The sequence below is a fragment of the Oncorhynchus masou genome, chromosome 29, assembly GCF_036934945.1.
Source record: "Oncorhynchus masou masou isolate Uvic2021 chromosome 29, UVic_Omas_1.1, whole genome shotgun sequence".
In the NCBI taxonomy this organism is placed as follows: Eukaryota; Metazoa; Chordata; class Actinopteri; order Salmoniformes; family Salmonidae; genus Oncorhynchus; species Oncorhynchus masou.
This window is the reverse complement of record NC_088240.1, coordinates 62,758,734-62,783,961: the sequence shown is the minus strand read 5'-3', so window position 1 is coordinate 62,783,961 and position 25,228 is coordinate 62,758,734. Positions and strand designations below refer to the sequence as shown.

The 25,228-nt window shown below is 42.3% G+C and overlaps 3 protein-coding genes across 4 annotated transcripts in view; 1 reads left to right on the top strand and 2 right to left on the bottom strand.

Annotated features, from left to right (window-relative positions):
* LOC135520225 (OTU domain-containing protein 7B-like) overlaps window positions 1-7,751 on the bottom strand; it is a 32,427-nt gene extending 24,676 nt beyond the window's left edge. The window contains 1 exon segment of the mRNA XM_064945624.1: window positions 7,533-7,751. The gene's annotated coding sequence lies outside the window, so the exon portion shown is untranslated.
* A 9,668-nt stretch (window positions 7,752-17,419) lies between these two features.
* On the bottom strand, window positions 17,420-21,041 carry LOC135520224 (RNA-binding protein 8A-like). Of its 2 annotated transcripts, none has more exons than XM_064945622.1 (6): window positions 20,935-21,041; window positions 20,083-20,142; window positions 19,872-19,949; window positions 19,509-19,645; window positions 18,190-18,326; window positions 17,420-17,954 (listed from the first exon to the last, which is right to left on the bottom strand). In XM_064945622.1, exons 1-6 carry the CDS (start codon window positions 20,999-21,001, stop codon window positions 17,906-17,908), a joined length of 528 nt encoding a protein of 175 aa, XP_064801694.1. In that variant the 5' UTR covers window positions 21,002-21,041; the 3' UTR covers window positions 17,420-17,905. The 2 variants fall into 2 exon arrangements, with proteins under 2 accessions (XP_064801694.1, XP_064801695.1); XM_064945623.1 differs by having other exon boundaries at window positions 20,941-21,038.
* Window positions 21,042-23,146: 2,105 nt separating this feature from the next.
* Window positions 23,147-24,836, top strand: LOC135520223 (type-4 ice-structuring protein LS-12-like). Its single transcript, XM_064945621.1, has 4 exons — window positions 23,147-23,250; window positions 23,604-23,672; window positions 23,974-24,091; window positions 24,430-24,836. Exons 2-4 carry the CDS (start codon window positions 23,627-23,629, stop codon window positions 24,701-24,703), a joined length of 438 nt encoding a protein of 145 aa, XP_064801693.1. The 5' UTR covers window positions 23,147-23,250; window positions 23,604-23,626; the 3' UTR covers window positions 24,704-24,836.
* The last annotated feature ends 392 nt before the right edge of the window (window positions 24,837-25,228 follow it).

Sequence of the window (25,228 nt, the reverse complement as noted above, 5' to 3'; positions counted from 1 at the left end):
CTCCATGAACCAAATATAGCACCTCCCCTCAGTGCAAAGTTTTTAAACAGCAGACAACTGAAAGAAAACAGGCGGGAAATAGACAAAACGTTCTGGCGAGCAAACAAGACAGCTAAGCTATGTCTGCAAGTGTCATGGCTCGGGAAGCTTGTCTACAAGGAACACAAAGCATCCATGATAGACTACTGCTCTTTCTCTCTGGTGTATCTGCTGAACTTCAATGGGAAAATGGGTTATGCCACCAATAAGGTGTGCAGTGTTCTCTGACACTGTAGGACTAGCTACTGCAGGCTTTTCACTAGCAACTGACAGTGTAGGCTAACTCCAGTAGGGTAAGAAGGTAGGGGGCCTGGTAGTCAGTCACTCTTTTTGGCAGCCAGAGGCCCGATTTCCTCTTGTTGACATGCACAGCGGCGTGGTAGCAACTGCCAAGTTCAAGCAGTTAAAATGGGCAGAGTAATAGTTTTCCAGAGAAACTGTTTATCAAGTGTCTTGAGAGCCGATGTCATGGCTAAGCCAAGCATTTTGTGGCCAAGGTCTCAACAAAGTTTCATTTACCCACAAACTGTCTTTCTCAAGTGAGGAAAAGGATGTCTCGGTTCACAATTGGTGGTGTGGGTCATGTGCATGGAGTATTTCTGAGCAGCCTGTTCTCTCCTCTCCTGCCACCATGCTCCATTGGGCACTTTATTAGAGCTGCCCAGTACCTGGCTTCAGAGGTAACCCTGCCCTGTGCCCAGGGTCTGTCGTTGTAGTCACACCCAGTCATCAACAGTCAAGCGGTGCTAATTAACAGCCACTCATAGCAGACGGCTTCAGATGGGGATGTGGGGTGCCGAGGCAGCAGCCAACAGTACTGACACCTCCGACCAGTGCTGTGTGCCATGCAGTGCCGTGCCATGCTGTGTCATGCCACACCGTGAACGGTGGTGCTGACCCATGCCATATTGTGCCTTGCTGTGCCATGTAGCAACGTAAGAGGACACACGGGTAGTTCACAGAGAATGGTTGCAGAAAGGGAGCAACAGGACAATTTACGAGGGCATGTTTCATTTGTGTGTGTTTTGTAATGAGACTAGGCCTACACTTTGTGCCCATCTGCATACATGTCAATGCTCTTCAATGCTGTGGATAATCAAAATAATAGAGCTTGATTCTGTCAGCTGCAGTGAGCGAGCAGAGCGCTGCTATGTCAATGAAGGACTGCGGCACAGAGATATGCAGCAGAAGTGTTTTCGTTGGACTCAGGGAACAATCTGCCCTGGTTTCAGTATTCCCGGAGCACTGCCAACCTAAACTCAGCACACCGTGGGCGGGAACTCCTCATACAGCACAAGCAGATTTTTATTGATGTCTTGTCTTTGTGCAGAAATGCCAGCTTCTGCATCATCTGCACAGCTAGCCTATTTGGATGAAATTTGCAATCAATATGAAATTAAGCAGTAAGACACGAGAGGGTGTGGTATATGCCCAATACACATAGCTATGGGCTGTTCTCAGACACGACGCATCGCAGAGTGCCTGGACACAGCCCTTAGCGTGGTATATTGGCCATATACCACAAACCCCCAAGGTGCCTTATTGCTATTATAAACCGGTTATAAACGCAATTAAAGCAGTAAAACTAAACACTGTCATACCCGTGGTATGCGGTCTGATATACCCCGGCTCTCAGCCAATCAGCATTCAGGCCTCTAAACACCCAGTTTATAAAAACAACTAAAACCCTATGGACAGTAAAACCTGAGGGCAGTAAGAGGAATGAGCCTGAATTCAAACATTTGTACCAACATTTGCTTTCCCCAGTAGCTCAATATGCAAAGGCCATCAATGTCTTGTGGATGCCAATGAGACTTCACAAAACAATGAGCTAGGGCTTACATAACTCACATTTAAAAGGGTGGGAGTTCGCTTTTGCAGTAATTTATGCATTACTCCTTCACGCATATCAGACATTTCTTAGAAGCAAACCTGCATCTTTGGCTGCACTGCTCTGTGGAAACAACCACAAGACTAAGCAATGACAGTACACATCCTGACCATGTTACAAAACTTGTAAAGTCTTAAAGTAAAAAGTCTTAAAGTAAAAATACCATGAAACATTTATGGTATATATATATATATTTATTTTTTTAAGGAGTTAACAATAGCCTTCTTGTAGAAAAACACTGAAAACAAAAAGGTCTATATTTGCAATTGTTTAAAGACATACCATTATGATCAGAATGGGCAATATTGAACTTGATATCTTGAATGTTATATATTAATGCAGAGTTGCGCTTATGGATCTCAAGTCAGAATACCATCAGCCCAAATTGAATTGTAAATGGTCTATTTTGCAGTTATAGAATTAGCCTTGCACTCTGAAAACACACATAAAATAACTTATTTTCAACATCAGGTAGGCCATCCTATGTATGTGCAAGGCCTACCGAACCTGTATGCAGTCCGTGGCTAGGCTAACGGCAGTGGTTAAACGAGCATTAGCAGCAACAGGCCTGGGCACTAATGCTCATGCAAATCCCCACGTGGTGCTGGCTTGGCAGTCAACGCAGTGAGGTGGCTTTACACGCCCAGGGCGAGAGGCTCCTCTCCTTCGGGGACAGGATTACTGCGGTCCTGGATCTAGAGTGGGAAGGACTGCTGTTGTGTAGTAACGGCATGGTGAGGAGCCAGCAGCCATGTGATCTTACCATGGCTTTCTTCCGTGTAGAGGGCCCAGTCAAGGGGGATTGTGGAGCTTTTGTTTTACATGAGAGAGCAAAAGCATAGCCTTGGTCTCCATTTACCCCTCTATTAGGCTTTACCCATCAACTGTTTGACCCAGTTGGCCCATCCGTAGAGCGATGCTGAGATAATATTGGGATGCTTCAGAATGGAAGAATCGGGGCGCATGTGTCCCATTGTTTTATATCAGTCGAAATCAATGTATTCAACATCCTACAAATCAGTGATGCATCTGTGAAAAGAGTTGGCATAGCAAAGTTGAGTACAAAAACACATAAAATTATAAAATAACCAGTCAGAGTATCCCAAAGCATTGGGCACACTCACCCAGTCTCTGGTTGAACACAAAGGAAGTAGGTACTAGGTAGGGCCGAGGTGCAATTGCTGATGCTTGGTTTTGAAGGCCTCGCCACCCTGACACAAACAGCCCTGGGCCCTGGCTGCTGTGTCAAAGGGCTGGCAGGCATCCAGGCATGCAGGGGAGGGTGGGCTGAACAGGGTTTTATGAGTCGCTGTCTGTGTGCACAGCCTCTCAGAGACAAGCTTCCTATTGATTGCCCCTCTGCTGAGGAATCATGGGGATGTTCTTTTCTTCCAAAGCACATCTGGTACATTCTTGTTTTGACCATGCTGTATGCTGGCAAACAAGGATGCAGGGGTGCATGGTGGTGGAATTCTAGATGTCATGGTGATAAAGTCTTATGAAAATGTATGGAGTAGACTATATGTGCTGTGTAAAGGAGTAAATTGTGACCAACAGAGATAATCCGAAGAATAAATCTTTGCCTAGTTAGAGAATTTATTCAGAGGCTAGCAGGATGTTTCCATTCATGTTAACGTTTACATTACATTTGACATTTTAGCAGACACTTATCCAGAGTGACTTAAAGTTAGTGCATTCATCTTAAGGTAGCTAGGTGAGATACATACAGTATCACAGTCATTGTAAGCAACAAGGCCCAAGCAATCTCGGTTAACCCAGAACTAAAGTCTTGCGGAATTGGTCAGCTGCTCAATTAAGTTCTCCCAACATGATGAAATGCCCATGTAGGCCACCTCTAACCTGTTATTTTCTGGAGTCCAGGTTAACTTTGGTAACCAAAGGTCTGACCTTCCTGATGAAAGCAATGAAATGCCTATGTTGCAATGAAATGCCTCTGTTGGCTAGAACATTAAGCGGTAAACAACTAGGGTTGAAGGGGTGATTCCTGCATGCCTACTAAAAGCCTAGATATGCATTGCATTCCCTTCCCTGTAGCATATGGTCGTGGTAGGACAAATTACAATCCTTGAACACAGACTAGATAGAGGCAATAAGACATGCATGGTCATGCAGTTGTCCCACTAACCTGGAGAAGCACTCAACTATTTACTTATTAATCTGACCTTGTTTGCGGGGGTAGAGGGATCCTATGGAGATAGTTTTAATCTACATGGGCCTGGCACTGAAGCTGACACTGGATCCTTGAAACACACTCTTACTGAACAGCTGTTTGGGGGAGCCCAGCGAGAGACCACTAAAATTGTATCTCTAGATTAGGCATTGCTGCGGAAGCAGGGTTCCACACTGAAATATAATATTCAGTCTCTACTACCACACAGAGGCAGTCAAGATGGCTAAAGCCAAACACAATGGTAGGCTAAATGGCTCTGTGTGAGAGATAGAAGGTTTCGGCCTAACTCCACTTCACGTAGGTAGGGCTTGATCATTTATAAACTGTACAGTGACACACCATTTAGACTAGAGCTTGGAGAGTGCTAGCTGTAGAGAGTGGAAAGAGGGAAAGGATCCTGAAGGACAAATGGATGGACTCTGGGGGTTTTTCTCCAAAGAACTGTCCGAATAAGACTTGAGTGCTCACAAAGGAACTGCACACAGATCAGTCATGTGTGGATGACTTCACTGTGTGTCTCACACAGGCTAACGGACACCAATAAATTAGCCAAGCACACCCTGAAAACTTCCACAATGCTCAACTGGTGATAAAACCAAAGCGAATTATGACGTCAATAGGATAATCCCTTGCCTTGATGGATTATGGCGATAATGCTCTCTGTCATCAGTGTCATGTTTCTCCCACCTGTGATTTAGCCAGCCATCCTGTTTGACATAGTGTAGTGTTTATACATTGCAGGGCTTCTTTAGAGGCAAAAAAACAAACCATTTGAATGTTGGTGGAGAAGCATGAAAAGTTGCAAATTAAGCTATGAAGCACAGATTTGCCATGATTCATTGTCAAGAGTCAAAGGGCTCTACGCAAAACAATTAGTGATCACTGTCAAACAAATGCCATCCGAACACCATTTTGTTCTATGTGATAATGTCGTTTTTAATAGTTTTTTTGTGTAATGTTGGGGATTACCCTGGGGGTCGGTGTGGGGCTACACCAGTGCCATGATTACTGTATATATGTGATAACCTTTGTATGCCTGCAATGCGCAATGATGGAAAAGTACTGGGTAAATGGAGATGTCCTGCGTTAGTTCTCAGGCTGAGAATTGTCTGCACCTGCTGATAGTCACCCAGCCTCAAGGCCGAGATAGTAAAGTGAGAATCCACAGTCTAGACATGTTTTTCTCATCTTAGATACTTTATATCTAATCCAATGCAACAATATTAAGATATGATTGACGATAGGGTCTGTGGTCGCCTGTTTCGCCACACAGATCTTTACTATAGACTACTGAGGTACTCTGTATGTGAATCTCTGTTTGCAATTGCATTTTATTACTAAATAGTTTTATACCAAGGTTCCTGTGTCAGCTATCTGGAAGACTGATTGTTAAAGGAAACTGACATCACCCCATGCAAAGGACCACCCAACACAAACATAGTTGATATTTACTGCTGGATAATTGACAAAAAACAGTCATTCACAGTGTCTTAGTTGTACTAGAGAATCTCAATATCACAGAGGGACACTATACAGGCTCCCCAAAAGATGACCTCAGGTGTTCTGTGTGACGCTGCATGGATCAATGCGTTCCTTGAAAAAGGAAAGACTTGCGTAACAATGCAAACTTGCACTCACACCCTAGCAGTCTGCTCACTGAGGAACACTCCTCTTGCCATTTAGCCCTTCCAGTTTGCCTTTCCAGCATCCCCCTGCATTGCCATTGAAATGTGTAGAGGTAGGAAGGATAGATGCATTTCTTCCTCCCACTGCAAAAATATATCCCTCAGAATTCCACTGTGCTTGTGCGCTCCCTCTGAATTCTACTTGTACTAATATAAAGGCATTTGCTGCATTTGTCCCTTTTGTTCTCTCTCTCTCCTCAAGTGGTAGGCTCGATCAACTAATGTTTTAATGCAAATGGTCACAACTTGAATGACACCACAATCACATGGTCGTAAGTGAAAATGTCCTGCCAAATCACATAACAAATCCCAAAATGATGCTTCATCTGTTACATGCATCATGTTATAATGCATAGTGTACTTATAGTGGGAGCAAGACAAGCATGGGTTCAGGTTCAAGTGCATACAAACAGCAGTCAGAAAGCTACAGGGAAGGTAGAGTTGATAAGGGTTAGTCTTCCTCATTTTCTAACAATGTGCCTTCTTTACATAATGAAAAAGAGAAAAGGCCCTGTATGCCTAAGCAGTGAAGAGCCTGTCGCTCTGTCCTACTTTTATGTTGCAGGTTGTCTGCCTATACTAGACTACAAGCAAACAAACTAAATTGTAAATAAAGAGCTGAATAATTCAAGTGTAATGATACCCTTTCATTGTAGTGGTGTTGGCAATGGCGCAACGCATAGTTTACATAATGACGAGAGGTCTTTAAATAAACCCACTGTGGAGCTGTCAAAGCCTATGTCACTGGTTTCAATCATCCAGGGAAAAATATATTAGTGACCTAAGAGTGTCATTGAAATGTATTATCAATGTTTTACAATTAACTAAGCAATAGCCTAAATACGGGCAGGTATTAAACTCTCTGGGGTAAATAACTATAAAGCAGGAGTCCTTTGCATTGATTTAACGTTAACTTTAAACGTTAATTATAGCAAGCAACAGGGCTACGACTTGCTGAATATTTCACCAACAATTGACCGGCAGAGGCCTCCCGTTTGAAGTTGCTCATTCCTCAAATGGATTCATAGGCCTAACGTTAGATGGGGAGAGGATGATACCAGGAGAGAGTAGAATGGCTAACTAGTCAGCTCACTCAACATACCGTTAGTTAGCCCAATAATGTAACCTCAAAGGATCCGACTGATGTGTGTGTATATCGTCTATGAATGGGCTAACGGTTAGTTAGCTAACTAAGCATAGTACATTTTCGTCCTATCCTTTCCTGGCTAACTAGGCAGGTGAGCAATAGAGAGAACTAGCCAGCTAGTTAATGTTAGCAAAGTTGTCCTGAACGTCGTTAACTAACGTTAGCTAGCAAGGCATAGTAACCGAATCGACATTGTTAACGCGACTCGAATTAAATTGGAAGCTAACGTTATAGCTAGCTATCCCGTTAATAAGTTACGGTAACAAGTCTAGCTAGCTTGCTAGCTAGGTTGTAGCTAAATTAGTTAGCTAGCTGGGCTGACTAGCTAACATCAGCTAGGTAACTTAGTTAGCTAGTTGGTCAATCGAACCAGCTCCGTTTCATGTTTTAGCCGTCTAGGAGTCTCCCACTTAAAACTGACCATTTAATGAGTTAACGAGCTAGTTCCTTCCAACTCATTAGAAATGTTCATATAAAGCCAGCTACGGGTCGTCCTGTCTAAAATGTTTCCAGTTAGCTATAATGTTACAAGCTAAAGTCGCTAGCTAGCTAGCAGTTGAGTGTCCCTTGTCTGCTTACCTTGAGCGGCCTCGCAGACATTTCTTTCATCGTCCCATAATGGTCATCCCTCTTGACAAATACTGTGAAAACCTCCACCTTTATTAGACCAGTTTTTCCTGACTTTGAGCTAATCCAGAGGTTGCAGTCTACTGTAAATCCAAAACAGGACTCAACGACAAAGTAGTTTCTTACTTACAACAACAACAATGTCAACCAAGGCGCTTCTGAGTCGAGCCAGCTGAGGTAGCCAAATTATGTCGCCTGCCAATCGCAAAACAGACAGAAGTTGACTGCCAATCTAAAACACCAATGACCACACGATACTTTTTGACTGAACTGTCCCAGTGTAGCTAACGTCAAATGGAAACGGGAGAGGGGGAAACCTTCATACCCGATTGGCTGCAGAGAAAAGAGAGGCAGGCAATCGATTCAAGGCTATGGATGGGACGGGAACTGTTCCTTCGATGAGGTCATCTGGGTGATGTTGCTAATGTGCAAACTTGTGCCTTCAGAAAGTATTCATACCCCTTGACCTATTCCACATTTTGTTGTGGTACAGCATGAACTCAAAACGGATGACATTTACATTTTTCTCACCCATCTACACACAATACCCAATAATGACAATTTCTAAAAACTGTTTTTAGAAATGTGTTTGCACATGTATTGAAAATGAAATACATTCATATCTAATTTACATAAGTATTCACACCCCTTTTCTATGACACTCCAAATTGAGCTCAGGTGCATCTAATTTCCTTTGATTGTCCTTGAGATATCACTACAACTTGATTGGAGTCTACCTGTAGCCAATTCAATTGTTTGGACATAATTTAGAAAGAAACACCCCTGTCTGTATATGGTCTCACAGTGGACAGTGAATGTCAGAAGATTTTGAGACAAGACAAGGGTTTCCACCGGGCGCTGAGTCGAGATGACCTGTAAGATGGTGGACAGGAAAGAAAGGAGGAAAGTGGAACATATTATGAGTAAATATGGAGTGGGGGATTTCACAAGCCTTCTGGAAGATATGATGACGGAGAAGATGGCGGGTGAAGAAGAAAAAAAGGAGAAAGGTGTAACATGTTTTGAGTGAATATGGAATAGAGGATCACACAGAACTTTTGGAAGAGCTATAGAAGGAAATTGAACGTGACAAGAGTGAGGATTAATTCAATGTGGTGGCAGGTGCAGTGGTAACCGCCGAAAAGGAAGTGAGTGTAGAGGGAAACGATGTTGTGAGGAAGGTTGCCATCAAGTGGAAAAAGAGGGGTATGTGTTCTGGTAGCTCGGAGATGGAACCTGACGAGTGAGGGTGAAGCACCTGCGGCGAAATTCGTTCCTCGTCCCGATGATGACAGGGATGGTTCTGTTCCAGTGGGAGTGAGATTTGTGGAGAGAATGGATCCTTGTATTCTAGATGATCCATATGTGGTGTCAGGTTGGGTGTAGAAGAGGTTGGTGAAAGTAACTCGAAGTGGACTTTATTATGTTTCTTCTTTCCAGGAGCCGGCGCCCTGGACTACGGTACTAGGGACAATAACTGTGACTTGCTTTGCTCTTCAGAGCAGGGCACCGTTGAAAGGAGTGATAACGTGGGTAGTATTAAGTGTTGAGGAAGATCAGCTTTAATGGAAGATTCCTAGTGTCTGTGACGCCCGTCGTTTGGTGCGACGCAGACCCGGTGGAGAGCATGGGGAAACAGAAGACGTTGCCTGACCTGCTGAGTTTTGAGGCAGAGTCTTTGCCTGACAAGGTCAAGTTAGGATGTGTTAGAGCTTTTATTCCAAAAATAGTACAGTGTTTTAGGTGACAAGCTAATGGTCATGTTGCAGCAGTGTATAGGAGGGAGATTCCTAGATGTAAGAAGTGTGCAGTAGGTAATGAGATAAAGGAATGTGACGTATCGGTGGAGAAAGTAATGTGTGTAAGCTGTGGGGGTGCCCATGGGGCTGGTGATCGGATGTGTCCGGTGAGAGAAAGATAGGTTGAGGTTGCCAGGTTCAGAGTAGTACAGACTGTGTGTGTGCACGCTGAAGCAGCAAAAACAGTGGTAGAGGAAGATGGGTACAGGGTGAGGGATACTGAAAGGACCCAATCGAGAGAGGGCTGGGAATAATATGTGCTTCAGTAAGGTGGGTTTTTTAGCATTCATAGCCATGGTTGTCAACTGTACTGCATAAATGGAACATAAGTCACATAAAATAGTTGTGTGGTGGCAGCTGCAGAGAAGTACTTGGGATAACAACCTCTCCCTCATTGTGATCAAGACAAAGGAGATGATTGTGGACTACTGGAAAAGGAGGACCGAGCACGCCCCCATTCTCATCGAGGGGGCTGCAGTGGAGCAGGTTGAGAGCTTCAAGTTCCTTGCTGTCCACATCACCAACAAACTAGAATGGTCCAAACACACCAAGACAGTCGTGAAGAGGGCACAACAAAGCATATTCCCCCCTCAGGAAACTAAAAAGATTTGTCATGGGTCCTCAGATCCTCAAAAGGTTCTACAGCTGCTACATCGAGCGCATCCTGACTGGTTGCATCACTGCCTGGTACGGCAACTGCCCAGCCTCCGACCGCAAGGCACTACAGAGGGTAGTGCGTACGGCCTAGTACATCACTGGGGCTAAGATGCTTGGCTACCAGGACCTCCTATACCTAGAGGTGTCAGAGGAAGGCCCTAAGAATTGTCAAAGACTTCAGCCACCCCAGTCATACACTGTTCTCTCTTCTACCGCATGGCAAGCGGTATCGGAGTGCCAAGTCTAGGACCAAAACGCTTCACAACAGCTTTTACCCCCAAGCCATAAGACTCCTGAACAGCTAATCAAATGTCTACCTGGACTATGCATTGTGTCCTGCCACCACCCCAAATTTCTTTACTTATCTATTGTTTACCTAATATATGTTGGTTAAGGGCTTGTAAGTAAGCATTTCACTGTAAGATCTACACCTGTTGTATTTGGAGAACGTGACAAATAAACTTTGATTTGATTGTGATGTATTACTGCTGAAGATTTGCAGGGGGTATTGAGTGGTAGTGTACTGTTCTCCCAGGCTGTTGGCCTCTAGCAAAGATCAGATATGGTTAAGTAGAGGAATAGGGTGGTGTTGTTTTTAGTGAGGGTTAAAATTGGCAGGGTAATTTTCATTTTTTCCCAATCTGTATTACCGGACGTTCATGTAGGTAGTCTGAGACTGGCCCCACACTCCAGTACTGTAGGTGGCGGTGTATGCACCTAAAAGTTGGATGCGACCTGCCAACCCAATCCCAAAGACGAAGAAGAAGCGCAAATCAGAGCAGTAACTGTACCATAAAGTTCAAGGAACTGTCTGTAGATGTCCAACATAGAATTGTGATGAGGCCAGTGGCGACCCGTCATTCTTGGCAGGTGAGTTAATAAAGCTGCATACAAACATGGTATCTTTTTTGCTTTCTTGAGTAAGGCAGCTCCCAAATACAGGTGTTTCAGCCGAGCTCAGTGCTTTCTGTGATGGTGAAGCAGCCAGAGGAAAATACGAAGTGTAGGAGTTGGTAATGTTCTCTAGTTGCGCCGTGTTTGGCTCAGTGTTCTGTCACTCATGGGGATACCATGTCGCTGCAAAATCTACAGGTGGAGCTCAAATATTCAAGCCCCTTGGTTGCTGCCATAGAGTTACATTAGAAGTGCCCATCCAAGAAGGCTCAAGGTCATTGGCCAGAGATACAATTATGTCAAATAAAGTTATATCTACCGTAGCTTTGATTGGACTGATCATGTCAACATCATACTTTCAAAATCTTAGCTAGCAGTCATCATCATGAATCAAGTCGACAATCTACTAGCAAATCCTTTTCAATCCTTGTCATATGAAGAGAAATAATGAAGAGAAATTATAGATAAAATGTATCGGTGCTCATCGGCCATTGGACATAAACACTACACAACAAGTTTGAAATCGTGAATTCAACAATGAGTGGTTTGGGAGGAATCAGTGGCTAACTGCAAGCATTGCAAAGAAATCACTAGCCTGCTATTCATGGGAGTGGGTGTGTGGTCCAAGTCTGGGTTTAAGGGTCTCTTTTCCAAGCTTAAAATTATAAACATTCAACATTGGCCATGCTGTCAATCCAGCAAAACAACTGCAAACTCTCAACTGGAAACTCGGAAGAAAATGAGTACAGACTGGAAAAATACGTTTTGAACGGTCATCCAACTCGAAATTGCAAGTCGGGAACTCCGGCCTCTTTCTAGAGCTCTGACCTGAAGATCACTGACATCATGTTTCAACCTTGTTGTCTTGAAAGCACCATAAATCCAGAGAATGCCAGATATTGATGACAAAGTTTGATGACAAAATTTGCCCACGATGGACTGCCGCGCCACCTTCCTGTTCAAGTGAGCACAGCACAACAAGGTGAGTCCAAAAATATCTTATATGCTGCTGCTTAAGTGATGTAATATGCCAGGGAGATATGTATACTGTAGCTAAGAAAGTAATACTAAGTGTATTTTGTGTAGTAAGCTGTTAGTAGCCCATGTGCCCCACCCTAATAATTTGGTACCTTTTCCCGTCATAACGTAGCCTACTGTTCAGACTTGTTGCTGCACATTTTTTCTATAGCCTGTTTTATAGAAATGTCATCGATTAGTGTAAGAGCTTTCATTGTCTGCTTATATGCCCCCCTTTATTTATCCTACGGTTCTGGCTTGGTGTACAGGGAGAATAGGGCCCATATGCTGAATTCGGTCACTGTACATTTAAAAGTGCTGAACAAATAGTTATATCGACGACGTCCGTCCTAGCTCACTCATTAATGTCTTAATCGAAATGACGGATTGCTTCTTATCCCCTCGTCGTCCCCTTATGCCATAGTTTGTACTTCTCTATTGTGAGTAGAAACCACAATTTATTTAAGCAAGTCAGCCATATCAGATATGTTTTTTTAAAGGCAGTAAATAAGGCTGAATGAACTGTTTCACTGCCAGACATGGCTCCACTGATAGCCAGGTGTAGAAGTGGTAAGGTGTTGGGACCCTGCTGTTGGGACCCTGCTGTTGGGACTCTACTGTTGGGACTCTGCTGTTGGGACTCTGGTGCTGGGACTCTGCTGTTGGCCCTAACAGTTTGTGGGCACCGTTAGTCATCATTACAGTGCAATTAATGTATTGTTTAGTGTTGTGTAGTGGCTTTGCTGTCATACATCTAAGTGGTTTGCCCCACAAAGATTGACAAGGATAAAGCATATAAATGGGGATGGGTATAAAACAACAGTGGTCTCCATCATTGGAAATGGAACAAATATGGAAACTACCCAGACTCTGCCTAGATCAGGCCGTCAGACCAGACTGAGCAACCTGACAGAACTACAGAGTTCATTGGCTGAGATGGGAGAACCTGCCAGAAGGACAACCTTCTCTACAGTACTTCACCAATCTGGTCTTTATGGGAGAGCGGTCAGATGGAAAGCACTCCTGAGAAAAAGACACATGACAGCACGCCAGGGGCCTCATTAATATACTGTGCATACTGTATGTACAAAATTTGCAAACCTCCATGCAAACTTGGAAAGTAAGTATTTTGTGCAAATGTGGGATATGATGAAAAGCTTTAAAAAAAAAAGGGGTTTAACCGATTAACAAGAAAGCAACCATTCTTGTTTTAGATTTTATTTTTAGAATCTAAAATGATTATATATCAATATGGTCCTTATTTATTTTATTTTCACAACCATTGAAAAGATATTCCTCACTTTTTCTGGCCATGATGGGTTCATATTCCCGTAGGACCCATACAACAAATTACCATGTGCATCTCTGATTTAATTTGACCAAGTAGCCTAGTAAATATATAGGCTATATGTATTTCAAGTTTTGCAATATCATAGGCAGTGCGGTTTATAATGCCGGTATACAGTTGAATTTAATATTTTACATTGAAGTAGGCCTATGTATCAAGTTTATATTGTGCAGAAGAACATTGAAAGGCCTTTCTTTCTTGCTCTTTCCCAACGATGCAGTAATGAATATCAATATTAGGCCTTCTATATAACATAAATAAAAAAGTAAACTAGAACAAAAACACAAGAGTTCGGCCTATATTATTTAGGTTTGGTGGAAAAGTCGATGCAAAACGTTGTTGAAATCCAACGATCTGCTGACAGGTCCACGACAATTTGCCATGGTTTTCACTTTAAGAAACGCATACATTCCTTTTCCAGATACAGCATAAATTACTGATAAAGATTAAAACATTCTGCCAACACAGTAAATAGGCCGATAGTTTATGTAACAGACTGTATTTGACAGTATGGGCTGCAGTATTGCTGTGCCGTTTCATCTTACCAATGCTAGTTCACGCAGGCAGTTTTATTATAAAGGAAACATGCCTATGTATGATGTGTGCCAAGTTTATAAATGTCAATATTTGTATCTGCACTGACTTTTCAAAAATGGAGCAAGCACATATTTAGTGTGAAATTTACATAACTGTAATGAGGCCCCTGGAGTTTGAAAAAAAGGCACTCGGAAAGACTGAGATCATAAGACAAATTGAACTTTGACCTGAATGCAAAGCACTATGTCTGGAGAAAACCAGGCACAGGTCATCACCTGTCTAACACCATCCCTACCGTGAAGCATGGTGGTAGCATCATCAAGCTGTGGGGATGTTTTTCAGTGGCAGGGACTAGGGGACTGGTTAGGGTAGAGGGAACAATGAATGAAGCCAAATACAGGCAAATCCTTGATGAGAACCTGCTTCAGAGTGCAAATGACCTTAGACTGGGGCAAAGATTTGCATCTCAACAGGACAATGAACCTAACTACACAGCCAAAGCAATGCTGGATTGGCTAAAGAACAAGAATGTGAGTTCTAGAGTGGCCCAGCCAAAACCTAAACGTGGATCCCATTGAAAGTCTTGAAGACTGCTGTTCACCGCCACTCCCCATTTAACTTAACAGAGCTGGAGAAAATCTGCAAGGAAGAGTGGGAGAAAATCCATTCTAGATGTGCAAATCTGATAGACATACCCAAGACAACTCAAAGATGTAATCGCCACCAAAGGTGCTTCAACAAACTATTGACCAGGGGAGTGAATACTTAAATTAGCAAAGATTTCTAAAACATGTCTCCAATTTGTCATTATGGGGTATTGTGTACAGATGGGTGAGGAGAAAAAAAGTATTATTTTGAATTCAGGCTGTAACAAAATGTGGAATAACTCGAAGGGGTATGAATACTTTCTGAAGGCAGTGTACCTGTACATTTCATTATCTTGCATAAAGGTTGATAGGTTTATATACATATACTGTACATACATACCCCATAGGAGGCTGCTGGGGGGAGAATGGCTCATAATAATGGACGGAACGGAGCAAATTGAATGACAAACACCTGGAAACCATGTGTTTGATACCATTCCACTAATTCTGCTCCAGTAATTATCACAAGTGCCACCAACCTCCTGTGAAAAACTTAAGCAATAAGGCACGAGGGGGTGTGGTATATGGCCAATATACCACACCCCCCCGAGGTGCCTCATTGCTATTATAAACTGGTTACCAATGTAATTAGAGCAGTTAAAAATAAAGGTTTTGTCATACCCATGGTATACCACAGCTGTCAGCCAATCAGAATTCAGGGCTCGAACCACCCAGTTTCTAAATATACATACACTGCTCAAAAAAATAAAGGGAACACTAAAATAACACATCCTAGATCTGAATGAATGAAATATTCTTATTAAATACTTTTTTCTTTACATAGTTGAATGTGCTGACAACAAAATCACACAAAAATTATCAATGGAAATCAAGTTTATCAACCCATGGAGGTCTGGATTTGGAGTCACACTCAAAATTAAAGTGGAAAACCACACTACAGGCTGATCCAACTTTGATGTAATGTTCTTAAAACAAGTCAAAATGAGGCTCAGTAGTGTGTGGCCTCCACGTGCCTGTATGACCTCCCTCGAACGCCTGGGCATGCTCCTGATGAGGTGGCGGATGGTCTCCTGAGGGATCTCCTCCCAGACCTGGACTAAAGCATCCGCCAACTCCTGGACAGTCTGTGGTGCAACGTGGCGTTGGTGGATGGAGCGAGACATGATGTCCCAGATGTGCTCAATTGGATTCAGGTCTGGGGAATGGGCGGGCCAGTCCATAGCATCAACGCCTTCCTCTTGCAGGAACTGCTGACACACTCCAGCCACATGAGGTCTAGCATTGTCTTGCATTAGGAGGAACCCAGGGCCAACCACACCAGCATATGGTCTCACAAGCGGTCTGAGGATCTCATCTCGGTACCTAATGGCAGTCAGGCTACCTCTGGCGAGCACATGGAGGGCTGTGCAGCCCCCCAAAGAAATGCCACCCTACACCATGACTGACCCACCACCAAACCGGTCATGCTGGAGGATGTTGCAGGCAGCAGAACGTTCTCCATGGCGTCTCCAGACTCTGTCACGTGCTCAGTGTGAACCTGCTTTCATCTGGGCGCCAGTGGCGCCAATCTTGGTGTTCTCTGGCAAATGCCAAACGTCCTGCACGGTGTTGGGCTGTAAGCACAACCCCCACCTGTGGACGTCGGGCCCTCATGCATGCCACCCTCATGGAGTCTGTTTCTGACCGTTTGAGCAGACACGTGCACATTTGTGGCCTGCTGGAGGTCATTTAGCAGGGATCTGGCAGTGCTCCTCCTTGCACAAAGGCGGAGGTAGCGGTCCTGCTGCTGGGTTGTTGCCCTCCTCCACATCTCCTGGTAGCGCCTCCATGCTCTGGACACAGCAAACCTTCTTGCCACAGCTCGCATTGATGTGCCATCCTGGATGAGCTGCACTACCTGAGCCACTTGTGTGGGTTGTAAACTCAGTCTCATGCTACCACTAGAGTGAAAGCACCGCCAGCATTCAAGTGACCAAAACATCAGCCAGGAAGCATAGGAACTGAGAAGTGGTCTGTGGTCACCCCCTGCAGAACCACTCCTTTATTGGGGGTGTCTTGCTAATTGCCTATAATTTCCACCTGTTGTCTATTCCATTTGCACAACAGCATGTGAAATTTGTCAATCAGTGTTGCTTCAGTTTGATTTCACACAAGTGTGATTGACTTGGAGTTACATTGTTGTTTAAGTGTTCCCTTTATTTTTTTGAGCAGTGTACAAACTGAACAAAAGTAAACTCAACATTCAATGACTTACAGTTCATCTAAGGACATCAGTTAAAATAAATAAATTAGACTCATCTATGAATTTCACATGAGAATACAGATTTTATTTAACCTTTAACGAGGCAAGTCAGTTTAAGAACATATGCTTATTTACAATGACTGCCTACCCCGGACAACGCTGGGCCAATTGTGCACCACCCTATGGGACTCCCAATCACAGCCAGATGCTATACAGCCTGGATTCGAACAAGGGACTGTAGTAACGCCTACACATATGTTGGTCACATATCTTTTAAAAAAATAGGTTGACACACTGCCAAATTATCTAACAACAACATTGGAGCAGCTTATGGTAGAAATTAACATTAAATTGTATGGCAACATTCTTGCAGTCAGCATGCTAATTGCACACTACCTAAACTTGAGACATCTGTGGCATTGTGTTGTGTGACATAACTGCATATTTTAGAGTGACCTTCTGTCCCCAGCACAAGGTGCATCCGTGTAATGATCATACTGTTTAATCAGCTTCTTGATACACCCCACCTGTCAGGTGGATGGATTATCTTAGCAAGAAAAATATTGTGCATAACATTTGCGAGAAATACATTGTGCAAATGGACAGTTTCTGGGATCTTTAAATTCAGATCATGGAACCAACACTTTACATGTTGCGTTTATACTTTTGTTCAGTGTACACACAAATATAGAGAAATTAAAACATTTGTAACAAAACAATGACCATGGCACACACGATTCACTTAAATGTTTTATTCCCATGTAATACATTAAAAAAAGGCCACACAAATGCCCAGATTTCCAAAAGCATCTTAAGGCTAAGTTCATCATGAAAACCAAGGATCCTATGGTTCTAACAATGAACTTAGCCTTAATATGTTTTTGGAAAACATGGCCCAGAACATAACCAAATTAAACCTTGAAACAGAATAGAGGGATCCATAAGAAAACACATACCACTACTTTAAAAGTTTGTTGTTGATGCAAAAAAAGTTTCACTGATCAGTGTATTTGGTGCTTGTTTCAGTAAAAAAAGAAAAAAAAAAAAAAAAGGCAGCCCTGTCATTTTGCTGGAACAACTAATAATTTTGGCTCTAACGCACACTTGTCAGGGCCATTTGCAATTAAACAGTTAATTACCATAGACATCAGTAACGTTAACGCTATTACAGAACGCAAATGTAAGAAAATAAAAATAACCCTTTCAAGAGCAGGTGTGGGGAATCAACGTCGTCTCCTGTCTGGACTCCTGCTGCGTCTCCGTCCACCACTCCTGTGGGGAACAGAGGGAGGGTTAACTCAAATCATTTACAACATGTCAAATTTACACTTGAAATCAGTCATTTCTCTTTTTTCCACCCTTTCAAGTCATGCCTCTGCATCCATTCTGTTCCCCTCTACATATTAGACCCAAACAAGTCATCTTATACTTGAAATGGGTTTATGTTTCAAGTGTTCGCACAGCTCAAAACCCCTACAGTTACCCTCCACAGTAGACTACCACTCACCTCCTCTTGCTCTTGGGTGGTCCTCTGACAAAGCCCCAGTCCACACTGATAGGCTGGCCCATCATGTCCTGGCCATTCAACCCTTCCATGGCTGCCTGGGCTTCTTTGTATGTCTCATACTCCACCAGCGCATAACCCTGTGAAAGGAATTAATGAGCAAATCCATGAGAAAGTCCAATTCTAGTCTTAATATTACGACGAGAAGGGCTTACCCTTCTTGTCGTAACGGTCGCAGGTCAACACGAGTACCTGTCAACCCAGACTAAAAAGAACAGGAAAACATACTGCAATACAGAAATGGCAGGTGTTGCTGTATTCCTAATTATCCCACAATGTAAAACAGCAGATCGAGGTGATCGAAATGCAGCTAGTTTTTAATTAAACAGGCTTTTGCGTTGCCATGCTAGGTAGCTAATGCAGCCCATTGGATTCCCTGAACGTGTGATGCCTAAGGTTGAGATGTGCAGCGGCAGGAAGTGTTGTGGAATTCAATGTCCTGCTTTATTCCAACCACACCATACTTAATAACCAGTTAATGACTGTACAGATACTGGAATGGCAAAAATGGATGAGGAGAATGCTGGTCAAATCCTAAATTAAACAGTGCTTCAATTGATTAAAAACAATAACACAATTTCAGTGATGGAAAAAGTACTCAATTGTCATACGTGGGGAAAAAGCAAAGATATCTTAATAGAAAATGACCCAAGTAAAAGTTACCCAGTAAAACACTACTTCAGTAAGTCTAAACATCTCTTGTTTTAAATGCACACTAGTGGAAAAAGTACATAATTATCATACTTCAGTAAAAGTAAATGCTATACATCAAGACTGCACTTTTTCTCTCTCGGAGCAAACAAGACTTAATTTACAAATGCACATAGCTTTAGTGAGTTCGCCAGATGAGGCGGTAGTGGTGACGCGTTATTATTGATAGCTGTGTGCATTGGACCATAAGTCAGTCCAGCTTGAGCATTCGAAATGTAGCAAATACTTGTGTCAAGAAAAATGTACATATTTTCTTTAGGAATGTAGTGGAGTAAAAGTGGTCAAATATAAAGACACCGCCCAAAAACCCACTTTACACCACCCTATAATTTTGTCTGCTTTGCAGTAAAGTAACAATTTCAACAAAAACACACATTGTCATTTGCCCATGTTCAGTGTAATGCTGCCACATTGTGGCTTAAGAGCAGTGCACAACAAATTACACAATTATAAAACTCAAGATTAGCCAGGCAAATTAACCCTGGCAAAACTGGCCAAGCAACAAAACCCAAATTAATATGTACTGTGTAGACATGGGGATTCGGCCTAACCTTGAGGTAACCTGTTCTTCGGTCCAGGTTCAGATGTAGGTTCTTGATCTCTCCAAACTCTGCAAACTTGTCATGGATGTCCTCCTCAGTTGCCTCTTCATGTACCCCAGTCACGAAAAGGATCCAACCCTCCACAGCTGAGAGAATCAAAAAACAAACATGTCTGTGTTAATTAAATAACTGCCTCTTTGGTTAACTTGGGCTACCACCTGCTATAACACAATATTTAAATTAAACTCGTATTATTATGAGCATTTTAAAACTTGGAGTGATGTACAAAAACACAGTTTCAAATCACCCCCCCTCCCCATTCAGAAGTGACTGACAAAAGAATGTCCACACTAAATTCATTATGGCACTTACATCTCTGAGGACCTGGCTCGTCTCCATCCTGCTCCACTGTATCATAGTCCTCTCTCACTCTGGACCTCGCTCCCTCCTCTAGCACAGCAGAGAACAAAGGGAATCATGCATCCCACCCCAAACATACAATTGTACACTCTCATACACTATTGAAAAATCGGAGAAGCAGAATACAGCCAGGTTAGGAATCAGAACTGCAGTGGTAACTCACCTGAACCAAAACCTCGTCCCTTTCTCCTCTTTGCCTTCTCTTTTAACTTGTGGATGCTGTCTGGGGAATGAAGACATTACAGACACACATTAGTGAACTGAAAGTACAGACACTGACTTAGCTAGAGCATACCTAACTAATGAATAGCCCAACGCGTTTTAAGACAGCTAGCTACAGTAGCTAACACGACAGAAATAAATATCTAATAACTACGTTAGTTGACAAGTTATTACCTTGACCTCACAGTTGACAAACAAATGAATTAGCTAGCTTGGTCACATACAAGTTGAAAGGGTGTTAGCTAACGTTAATGTTAGCTATCATACGTTAATTTTAGAATGGTGCAACGTTAGCTAGTAAATTAGCTGAGCTAGTTTAGCTAACGTTCAGTAGCTCACACGCGCATCACCATCGGGTTACAATAGTCGACAGAAGAAATGCTGATTATGTAGTTGGTGAGTTATTAACACTGATCTCGCAGTTTCCAAATAAATTAACTGCCTACCTAGCTACTACTTGTGTTAGCCAGATAGCTTGCTATTGCGTTAGCGCAACCTACTCGCCATCTTTTAACAATGCCAAACAAACATTCATTGCAGTAACTGAAAGAGTGGCAACTGTTCACATTCACTAGCTAACACCTATTTTTTCAAACGACATTAAGCACAATTCAAAAAGGTATTACACTACATAAGCCAACCAGCATGTTTGAATGGTTGCAACTAGGCCCAACAGTCAACACGCATCCACGATTTACGGATACTATTCACTCAGTTCGTCGAAAACTCCCCAAATACGCTATATTAGCGAGTCCATAGCAAGCACACAGAACTACTGTTTCATAAATTTTACCATCACCATCCTCATCCATAGCAAAGTCCTCGCCTCCCGCTTCATGAAGATCTAGTACGTCCGCCATGTTGTTAGCTCCTGTTTTTTTTGCGCTAATGCGCGTGAACGTTGATGATATCCGGGAAGTATCCCTGCCTGGTGTGTATTCATTAGTTGGTTTACGATTTCAAAACGTTTCGTCTTTTGTTAAACGTTTTGCAACGGAAATTAGAGTTTCTATATGACAAATGCAGGTTGGTCCCTTTCTGTTTGTTTGGTTTGTTTCCCTTTGGTTTCTAGAGTAAACAGTAAACGGTTTATGTTAACGGAATCCGACTAATGAATAGACATACCCCTGTTTATCAGAGACGCTATAGAAAGCGTATAAATATAATCCAATATATTATAACTAGAAATGTGAAATAAATTAATACATTGGTATGGGCGTGTATTGTTCACATCGAATTATTTGTGTCAGTTAGTTTCAATTTATTAGTTGAATTTCACTGATTTAAATGGCAGGTAGCCGAGCGGTTACGAGTATTGGGCCAGTAAATTAGCTGACTGGCTGAACAAATTTCGTTGTGCTCTTGAGCAAGGCACTTAACCCCCAATTGCTCTTGTAAGTCGCACTGTGTAAGAGCATCTGCTGAATGACTTAAATGTAAATTATTTGAGCAGGCACAGCACCTTGGGAAAAGGTCATCATAAAAAGTCATACATCACATAACCTTGTGATGTTAGGTTACTTGGCTAGAGGTGAGTTAAGCTGACTGCGTCCATGATCCACCAAGCTGCCAGATGCCTAGAGAGAGAGAGAGATCTTCCTCAACAAAATAGGCTATGCCTTTCTGTAAAAAAAAGTTGCTGAAAGTACCTCAGCACAATCTTTTCCCATTCCCTGTGGTGAATCATAGACTCCATACAAAGAAAGATGCAGAGATGGAAAAATAATGAAAGAACTTGGAAATACAAAAAGTACTTTATCCACGAGTCGGAGGGTAATATTTATGAGAAATTGCTCAATCAACATCTAGGGTACATGTCACATTGGGATCTCTGGTCCAGCCAATTTAATTTGCTGAGATAATTACATTCCTAGGAGAGATTCAAAATAATGAATGAAGTCATATTACATATTTTCTCTCTTAATGATGGGTCTTTCTATATTCATTCATGCAATGTGCAATTTATTTACAGTATGTCAGAGGATCATTCTTGCTGTATGTATGAATGATAATATGTATCATCATTACTTTAGATTACCCAGTAGAGAAAAAAAATCCAACAGTACAGAAAAAACTGGACATTGACCACATTAAACTATTAAGCATGCGACTATAGGAGCACATGCCAGTATCTATGTTCTCAATCTACAAAACTGAATAGGAAATGTCAGCTCTTTTGCTGACTCTAACTGATTGTAACCAAACCATAAAACAATGAAATTACCATTAGTTTCACATTATTACTGAAATAGATGTCCTCAGCAATAACAAGTTCATATACAAGCAATGTATCTACTATTCCCCTGATGTGATGGGTTTATCTGAGGCCCTCTATGTTTCTGGCTGATACTGTAACACTAGTAATGTGCAGTGAGGCAATGGCTGATGGAACGTCCAACCTGGAAAGTAGAAAAGGTGTTGTCAGTCATGTTACCATCAGTCTTTTTCTAATGTGCGTTTAATGGCTGTGTAATAAAGACTTGCTCTTCAGAAGAGGTCAATTCAAATTGAAGTCAGTCAATTCAGGAAGTGATTTGAATTTAAAATCCCCAAACCTTTTGACATAAACAGCATCCCCTTTTCAGTTTATTGAGAACTCATTGACAACAGAGGCCCTTTTTCAATTGTTGTGAATTGGAATTTCCTTTTACTGGTATTAGCCAGACTAGAACTTATAGCCTTCAATTCGAATGGACCCCAACCCTGGTTAACACGCACACTACCAAGCTTTTCTCATTTGTGTTGCTGAGAGTTACTTTCCCAAAATCGACGTTATTTTTCTATAAAAATGCTAGCTCTGCCAATCCTTAAGAAAATAAGTTAATAAAACCCCAAAACATATGAGGGAAAATGAAATTATGCAACTTAAGCACCTTATCTCGAACCCAATCAGTACCCACACTTGGACTTTGTGTCTTTATTGGGACAGGCACCACATCAAGGTTCATCAGCCAACGCTACACATTTGCACATTCCACCTCAGGTCACTCCCTTACATCTTGTAGCCAATAAGATTTGGGCCAGGCCCCTTTAGTCCAGCAGGAGCTATAAAAAAAACTTGGCCCCAGACACAAGGTACCGTTAGGTCCAAGAACCCCCAGAAGTAAAGGTAAGTCTTCCATGGTTTTCTCTGTCTGATCCCAATGCCTCAGTATATTGGTTTAACGCTTAAAGATTAGCCTCATATTTATTGTGTGTCTTTTTGTTAGTGTAGTAACCTCAAGAGAGATACATCAAAGTACTGTAGAGTTTTCATTATGACTACATGGTTAAATATGTGGCCAATTTCTACTGCGATCTTAATGTGGTCAGAGTTTCATCACATTTACCTGGTTTCACCAAGGATAAGTGCAACTTCTGAAGGTGAACAGAATATCTTTTGAGTGTCAATCGTCATGTAGTGTACGATGTTGCATCTGAAACTCCCTGTTGTCGTCCTAATCCTCGTCTCCTCTTCTGTAGATCCACCTTGCCCATCAGCAATCATGAAATTCTCTCTCGTCGCTGCCCTTGTTGTTGTGCTGGCCATTGGTAAGAATCCATTACATAAATTGTTCCGCAACAAAGAAAAATCTTTATGACTTTCTATCTTATCTGCATATATACTTAATACTACTCATGAATAGTAATTGAGTAACACATAACTGATAAACAAGGTAATTCAGAGGATAAATATTTATTTGAAAATCAAGCCCTTTACTCCTCTGCTAATCTATAACCTCTTTAATCATAACTACATCCATCCTTGTTTTCAGACTGAATTAATACTGTGCGTTATAAACACAATACTGTGTGTGTAACTAAGTGTGTTTTCTGTGTGTGCGTATGACAGGCTGTGAGTCCGGTTCCCTGGTGAAGCGTGACATCCCTGCTGAGATCGAGACTCTCACAAAGTACTTCCAGGACGCCATTGAGACAGTGAAGTCTCATGAGCTGATCAGCCAGGCTCAGTACGTCACTGACCACCACACTCTTCCAATATAATATAAAATAATAGAATACTTCTCTTGAGGAGGGATTCAATTGCAGATCAACAAAATAAGTACCATCAACTCTGTATGGAGTTGAATCTCTTCACGTTTAAGATATGAAGTCATTCTAAATAGAACACTCATTCAAATTGTTACTATTCATTTTATTTATTCGTAACATTGTACTTGACAGGGATATTACATCTTAAACATGTCTGTTTTCACATCAGTACCATACAGTCGGCTTTAAAGCTAGCTGCTCCCTGAACCTACAGCTGTTGGAAAACGTCTCTCTAAGTGTGTCTCTCTACCCATAGGGGTTACCTGGAGGAGGGTAAGACTCAGATCACACCTCTGACCGACAAGATCCAGGAGCATGCTGAGAAGATCCAGGAGCAGATGAAGCCCTTCGTCAGTGACATCGAGAAGCAGGTGCGTCCCCTGGCTGATAACCTTCAGGCCCAGTTCATGCCTCTGGTCGACAAGATGCAGGCCCAATTCAAGCCTCTGGCTGATGACCTGCAGGCCCAGATGGAGCAGCTCTTCCAGACCGTGGTTGACCAAACCAAGGCTCTCCTCCCCCCCCAGTAAAGCTAACGTACCTTAGAAAGGAAAAACCATCTCCACTCTGTCTGTTTCACCTGGGTCAAGTCCAGCTCACTCCTTCTCTTGACATCATCTTGAAATTATGCTGAAATTTCACCAATAAAGGGCTTGAAAGGGGGCCATTTTGTCTGTGATTTTTTAGAGCGTTGGACTAGTAACCGGAAGGTTGCAAGTTCAAACCCCTGAGCTGACAAGGTACAAATCTGTCGTTCTGCCCCTGAACAGGCAGTTAACCCACCGTTCCTAGGCTGTCATTGAAGATAAGAATTTGTTCTTAACTGACTTGCCTAGTTAAATAAAGGTAAAAAAAATAAATAATTAAAAACATGGGCACATTGCAGATTAAATTAATACACTGTGTACTGCTCTGTAATTTAATTAAGGTTAAAGGTCAAATTATGGGGTTGAAATTAGATACATTTCTGGGCGGAATTTGATGGGAAGTGCTTATTGAAGTGCAAGTTAATATTTGTTTTTGATATACTGACCTTTGGGCCACTCTATCATATA